At 56.7% G+C, this 7,487-nt stretch overlaps 1 gene segment (V, D, J or C); it reads left to right on the top strand.

Moving 5' to 3' along the window:
- The first annotated feature begins 737 nt into the window (after positions 1 to 737).
- LOC121026472 (T cell receptor beta constant 2-like) lies at positions 738 to 7,465 on the top strand. The segment is given in 5 exon segments: positions 738 to 790; positions 2,646 to 2,851; positions 6,142 to 6,528; positions 7,115 to 7,132; positions 7,267 to 7,465. Coding segments are annotated over 5 exon segments (819 nt in total).
- The last annotated feature ends 22 nt before the right edge of the window (positions 7,466 to 7,487 follow it).

The raw sequence follows: 7,487 nt of genomic DNA, 5'->3' as shown, positions 1-7,487 counted from the left end.
ATTACAGTGTCCCTGGGATATGGCATAGCACTTTGGTTCAGTGTGAGTACACAACAAACGATCTTTGAGTAAGTGAGTACATAAAGGAGTGGGCCCCAAGTGACCCAGTTCAGGAGAAGACATCACCATAAGGCCTGTCTGAAGTAGCCACACTCACAGGACTGTGACATACAGCCTTCTCTCTGTGTTGCAACACACGAGGTACTCAGATGTGTGTGTGCACATATACAACACACACACACACACGCATCTACATACAATTATATATACATATATATGAGACAACAAAGACCTCTTAAAGGATTTTTAGAAATAGCGATAGGGCTGATACTTGGTTTTAGGGACCTTTAGTATCTAGAACACATACATAATATATATTGTATATATATATGCTGATATGTATGAATGCACTAACTAATAGTGCACTAATAGTGCAAATGCACTAACTCACTCATTAAGCCCATATCACTGCAATGTTCTGCTATTAACCCCCAAGAAAATAAAGATATCCAAGTCACTTCCCTGACCATGAGGGGGGAACTCATGTATAGAAAGCGTTGAAATAGAAAGTGATGCTTTGAAATGGCAACGTGAGCTGTCTGCTAAAATGCAGCCAGAGGCTAGCTCTTGGTTTCCCACTGGGATCATCAGGGAGGAGTCTGAGAAGGTGGCAAACCCTTCAGAGAAGAGTCGGTCTGATCGTCCGCGTGGGTGGGTGGTGGTGGGCAGTCAGAGGCATGAACCAGATCCGAAACAACAGGACCAGGTGCTCGTGGGTGCTTAGCCAGAGGTGAGGTTCAGGGAATGCAGGGAAAAGACGTTAGGGAGGTCGGTGCAGGCTCATCTGAGGGCAGGCTCAGATCCTTGCAAACAGCACGAGGCCTGGCACATAGTGGGTGCTCATGTTGCGTGTGGAATACACGAAGGACGAGGAGCTTGGACTTTGTGCAGGGAGCACTGGGGGTTACAGAGGTTTCCCAGCTGTCTGTTCCCATGCCACAAGCTGCCATCACCTGTTCTGTGGATTCCACTCCTGGCTCCTCCCACCCGCCTCACTATAAATGCCAGTCTGTGCAGGTGGGCACAGTGAGTCCCAGAGGGGAGACCCGGCGACATAGGTCTCCTCAGAGTGGTGTGTGCCTCCGTGAAGGGGCCTCTCTGCCCCACCAGCCCTCTGCCACCTGTGCTTCCTGTCTCTGCCCGGTGGTTGGGGGAGGGGGCCAGAGGGAAGGAAATATTTTTGTATCGCGCTGTAACATTGTGGGGGTGGGAGTAGCACACAATGATTCAGGTAGAGGAGGTGCTTTTACAAAAAGCTCTGCCTCAGCAAATATCCCCACCCAGCCCAGGGAACACTCCTGGATGGGGCGTGGCTGGGAGAGGTCTCTGGAGCTGGTCCCTGACGGGCGCTTGCGTGGACCTGGACTCAGGGAACGCCTCTGTATCTCCCTGTTGCAGACAGCTTCCCAGGAAGTGTCAAAGTGGGATCATCACACAGCACTTTTCACAAACCTCGCCCTTGACAGAGTATTTGCACATGCGTTACTTGTGAAGAACTCACAACAACACCGTGGGAGAGATGTTATCCCATTTTTCAGATGAAGGAACTAAGGCCAGAGAGGTTGCAGGCCCTATAAGTTCTAAGAGACGGGGGTCTAGCCTGGAACACTCCCCAACTCCAGCCCAAACCACCCTTCACCGATCCCCATTCATTTTCCACCTCCACTGTTTTGTCCCCAAGCCAAGCTGATTCTCCTCTGCATATTGGCCATGACCTCCTGCAGTATCCAGGTTACTATGTCAGGCTAGTTCCGTAAGTGGGGAGAGAGAAGCCCGGGAAGGAGAAGAGCGCGCCCTCAGCTCGTGCCAAAGGAAGTAGGAAGAAGCAGAAATTTTTGGCAGCCCCTGCCCACTGTGCTACAATAATGAGCAGCACTTTGGGCCAGGGACCCGGCTCACTGTCCTAGGTAAGAAAGCTCCAGGTGGGAGGGAGGGTGCGTTGCCCAGCCTGGACACCTCCCCCACCGACCCTGGCTCTCAAGGAGTGGGTGCTGGCCCCTCCTGGGCCCTAGTCCGGGAAGGCAGGTTTGAGTCTGGGTTCCCAAGGCCGTGCAAACACCGGGCAGCTGTATTTTGGGGCTGGTTCCAAGCTGATCGTGCTGGGTAAGGACCGAGCGCTCCGCGGGGTGGGATGGAGAGGTGGGCAGCTGCCCGGCTCCGTTTGGGGGTCCCGCTCAGAGGCGGGGCTCAGCGCCAGGGCCGGGACTCCCGGGGTCCGGGTGCCCGGCGCGCAAGGGAGCCGGGCTGGCGGGAGAGGGCAGCGCCGGGTTTTTGTCCTGGGGCTCTGGGCCGTGAGCACAGAAACTCAGTATTTCGGCACAGGTACCCGGCTGACCGTGCTAGGTAAGCGGGGGTGCCCGGGGGGCGCCGGGGAACGCGACAGGGCCGGGGACGGGGGGCGGGCCTGTTTTTGTGCCGCGCCCGGGGGCTGTGAGCCAAAATCCTCTGTACTTCGGCCCCGGAACCCGGCTGTCGGTGCTAGGTGAGCGCGGCGGGGGGCGGCCGGGTGCGCGTCAGGGGGGCCCGGGGCTGTGCAGCCTCCGCCCCGACCTTCGGCCGGCAGCCGGCTGACCGTCGTGGGTGAGTGGTCGCGGGGTCGGGAGGGAAGGCGGCGGGTCCCGGGGCCGGTCCCGCCTGCGCACCACCTGGGCACCCGCTGGGCGCCCGCCGGGCTCCCCGCGCCGGCCTGGGCTGCGAGGCGGGGTGGGCGCTGCTGGGTTTGCGTGCGGGACTGGACCTCTGTGCTCCTACGAGCGCTATTTCGGCCCCGGCACCAGGCTCACCGTCTTAGGTAAGGTTGGGGAGTCTGCTCCCCGCCCCGGCGTCCCCGTCCCAGCCCCTCTGTCCCCGTGGAAGGGGCGGGTGGGCCGGGGCGCGCTGTCCATCTGCGGGGTCAGCCCTGCAAGGGGGGGCGGGGACCGGGTCCTCCCGCGCCGCGAACCAGGCGGAGGGCAAAGGGGGCTTTAGGTCTCTTTTCCTGCTCCGGAGGTACTTAGGGCCAGGGTGAGTGGGGGACGAGAGGGTTGATTAGGACTCAGGGCCACCGGATTAGAGGACCAGACGAGAAGGGAAACCCCAGGCTGGGGGAGGCGCAGGTGTAGCTGCTACGCAGAGCTGGGAGCCGGAGGGGGGCCGGGGGGGGGGGGGGGGGAGAAGCAGGGCCAGCAAGGGATGGCGGGCACCCGGCCTAGCCGGCTCCTGGGAGGGCTCGATGGAGGGGAGGCCGCTGGACAGAGGAGGAAAGGGATAAAAAGCGGGAGAGGAAGAGAGAGGCCAGAAAAATAGTGAAGGAAGGCATCAAACAAGCAGGGTTCCCTGATTTACTGTTCAGCATTTAAAGTTAGATTTAACCCCCTGCCTTCCTCTCCTGAGCGGGAGGCCCCTGAGGTGTGCCTACAGCACCAGTCCTGCCTTGGGCTGGACTGGAACCTCAGCCCTGGGGGGTGCATTCACTCCCCCACCATGTCTCCCTCTGCCCCCACCCCCACCCCAGCCTGAAATCTCAGACCTCACACCAAGTTCAACAGCCCAGGTGGGCAGGAGTTCATTTGTCCCAAACATACATTGAAATGCAGACTTGGTGTTCCTGGGTTGAGAAAACTTCCCAGGGGGATCCCAAGCTCCTAGATCTGGAAAGCACCTGGATGGAACATCCCCTGGTGCTGAGAATGTTGAGGCACAGAGGGGAAGAAACTCACAAGACTGGTACAGGAACCTGGACTATTTTGATGACAGCAGGCACTATTTGGAGTTAGACTGTCATTAAGCTGGAGCCAGTGAGGCTTGGCTAAATTTTGTCCCCGGGAAAGGCCAGATTCCTGCAATCAGCAGGGGTGAGGAAAAGACCGGGCTTTAGAGCCAGAGAAAACTGGGTCCCAATCCCTGGCTTACTAGTGAGCAGGTGACCTTGGGCAGATGAATCTGTGTGAAGCTGGGTCCTCTCTACAATGTCATCACCAATACCTATCACTTACCATTGCTGTGCAGATGGCATAGGACCCTGTATGTCAAGTACTGGGCAATGGTGGATTGTTATCATTCAGCCCTTCTCTTCCCCACCCTTCCCCTAGGTGGTCCCTGGGGGGTGAGGGCAGAGGGTGAGCCCAGTGCCAGAGGAGGGACAGGATTTGACCTGTGGATAATGGAGAGGAGGGCTGGCTATATGTGAGCGGTGGACTGGGAACAAGAAAGAAACTTCACAAATCTGCCTGAGGCTAGTCCAACCCACAGAGCGGATACAAACAGAGGCTCACTGGTACCAAACTTACACCCACCTAGGCAAGCTCACCCACACCCCGCAGGGACTCACAAACATGGAAGGATAAAGTGACCCGGCCTCACAAGGAGCTGTGTAGACAGTGCCCTAGAGTGCCGTCCAGGTCCTGTTTGTCCTGCCAGTGAACATCACACCTGGCTCAAAGGACATCATTAATTTTGCAGGAAGGACTGAGTGTTTGACAATGAGGGGGTCAGAGGGGTGCCCCAGGAAAGCTGGTACAATTCCAGAGCCAGGGTCTTTGCGAGAAGACTGAAGACGCCAGGCTGAGCAGGGAGGTTGATGGAGTCGGGCAGTATAGCTATTAGTTAGCCTGTTAGTACTTCAGGCTGGGTCAGCCAGGAAAAACCTAGGGACATAGGGGCAGTTAGCAAGTAGACGTTTGCAGGGAGACAAAGCTGACAGGTTGGGAGGCCAGATCAGCTCAAAAAGAACCAGGCTCTTGTTAAGAATTTCAAGACGGTGACAGCAGCCGGGAAGCCAAGAGTGGGGCCTTTGTAAACGTGGGGTCCTGAACACGGGTCACACACCCATGAGGCTGGCCCTGGAAGTTAGGTCACAGCCCTAGAAATGTGAAGCATCCCCTAGAAGAACATTTTCTCCATCTTCCAGGCTAAACTAGATTCTCATAAGAATGAGATTTTGCATTTTAACAGAATTGCCAAGAAACAAACGAAAAAATCAGCAGAAAGCAAAGGAGTGGGATACAATGAATGGACAGCAGGCCCAGGAGAAGTGAGCCAGGCTGATGAGAAGGTGGCCTGGGCCTTTACCCACGACTCTGCAGAGGAGACGTTCAGGACAAAACTTGTCTCAAAGCAACTGCTAGCAAGAATTTGCTCTGAGGATCTCAGATGCTTATTTAGGGAGCTGACTGGTAGAAAAAAAAGGATAACATTTGGAAGCAAAAGAGCAAAGAAGGTTGAGGAATCCTTGAATTTGACATAAGGAGACATTGCTCTCCGTCTGAGCTTAGGAAACTTGGGGGGTACCCGAAGGCAGACGAATGGCCAGGATGACCTCATGAACCGCAAAAAAAAAAAAAAAAAAAAAAAAAAAAGAAAAAAAAACATTCTCATGAGCACACCATAAAACAAAAGTGTACCCTCACACAGGTGCATGACCCTATGCCATCTGTATATTGTCATCTGAAGAAAATCCCCAGCCCCCAAATGCCCCCCTTATCCCCAGTTCCCCATTACCACCTGAGCCTCTTAGATTCAGATGCAATTCACCGGCTCAGGACGGGAGCCTTCTGAATGTTTACATCACGTAAACCCCCCAGCCCCTCTGGAGAGTCAGTGTCCTAATCCTCCCTTCACAAGAAGGAAGAATGATGCAGGGAAATTAAGACATCATCCCAAAGTCACAGTGGTGGGCAACATCAAGTTTTAGGATTTGGATCCTATTATTCTGATTCCAATCCTGTGCTCGCTCCCCTGAAATAACTACTACATAATATGGTGAAATGTAGACAGGTGAGCTTTTACTGATGGAGAAGAAATCAAACAACATTAATGAAGGGACATTACTCAAAATGTCTGTAGGGTAACTACAAAGGACAGGAAAGGCAGGAGAACAATGACAGAGGAATGGGACAGTGACCCCCAAACACACAGGACCTACAACTCCATAATTCTGCTTTAGGATGACCCCATTTCCAGCTCTCTCTGTCTCTGTCTCTCTCTGTCTCTCTCTGTCTCCCTCTCCATCACACACACACACACACACACACACACACACTGTCCTTCCAAACCCAGACAGCTCTCAGACCAGGCCTGGCCCCAACCCCTCTTCCCTTGCAGAGGACCTGAAAAAGGTGAGCCCTCCCAAGGTCACAGTGTTTGAACCATCAGAAGCAGAGATCTCCCGGACCCTGAAGGCCACGCTCGTGTGCCTGGCCACAGGCTTCTACCCCGACCACGTGGAGCTGAGCTGGTGGGTGAACGGGAAGGAGGTACGCGACGGGGTCAGCACGGACCCTGAGCCCTACAAGGAACAGTCCGGCGCGAATGTCTCCAGCTACTGTCTGAGCAGCCGGCTGAGGGTCTCCGCCACCTTCTGGCACAACCCTCGGAACCACTTCCGCTGCCAGGTCCAGTTCTACGGGCTCGGGAAGGATGACCAGTGGGACTACCCCGAGGCCAAACCCGTCACCCAGAACGTCAGTGCCGACACCTGGGGCAGAGCAGGTGAGCGGGGGGGTGGGGGGGTGGGGGGGGGATGGGCGGGGGGTGAGTTGGGGCACAGAAAGGGGGTCCAGGCAGGCAGGAGACCAGAAAGACTGGATGCAGAAAACGGGGGGTGGGTGGGGTGGGGCAGAGCAGGAAGACCAAAGCCCACTCTGAGGGTGAGCAGGCCCCTCGGGCTCATTCCCCCCCCCTCTCCCCCTCCCCCTCCCCCACCCCGCATCCCCAGCCCCACAGGGCCTTGCCGCTGGGGCCCCTCAGTGTCCCAGCCCGTGGGGCTCAGCTCCGAGCGGGGTGCCCCCACCCCCGTGCCACCACGTTCCACGGGTTTCAGGGATGACGAGGCTGCGCTGGCTCAGCACAGGAGGGACCGTCCAGCCTGAGAGCGGGCTGGTCTGAGCCTGGGAGTCCGTGCCCACCGGCGAGGCGGACTCCGCCTGTCATGTTAGTGACCTTCGTGTCATTCTTAACTGGAGTACAGTTGACGGGTGACTCCGGGTTAGTTTCAGGTGTGCCCGACTTAGCAGCTCTTCCTCCGCCTTAGGAGATGGGGTCTCTCATCCATTTCCCTCCCCCTTTTCTCTTGCAGACTGTGGCTTCACTTCGGGTGAGTGACCCTCTCCCCCTCTTCCTCTCTGCCTCCCTGGCACCAGAGCTGGGACACCCCTGGACCCTGGGGGCGAGGGGGAGCCAGGGGCGCTGGCTCACAGGGAGCTGTGTGCTGTCCCTTCCCGCCCACAGCGTCCTACCAGCAGGGGGTCCTATCGGCCACCATCCTCTATGAGATCCTGCTGGGGAAGGCCACCCTATATGCCATCCTGGTCAGCGTCATCGTGCTGATGGCCAAGGTACGGAGGCGGGCAGGACGGGGCGGGCAGGCTGGAGGGAGAGGGTAGAACCTGGAATGTGAGGGGACCGCAGAGCCCGACCCGGGCCTGATATTTCCTGTGTCTCAAAGAAAT

The sequence above is a fragment of the Herpailurus yagouaroundi genome, unplaced genomic scaffold (assembly GCF_014898765.1).
Source record: "Herpailurus yagouaroundi ecotype Mexico unplaced genomic scaffold, PumYag 109854, whole genome shotgun sequence".
Lineage (NCBI taxonomy): Eukaryota > Metazoa > Chordata > Mammalia > Carnivora > Felidae > Herpailurus > Herpailurus yagouaroundi.
The sequence above is the reverse complement of the archived record's forward strand: the minus strand, read 5'-3'. Positions and strand labels throughout refer to the sequence as shown.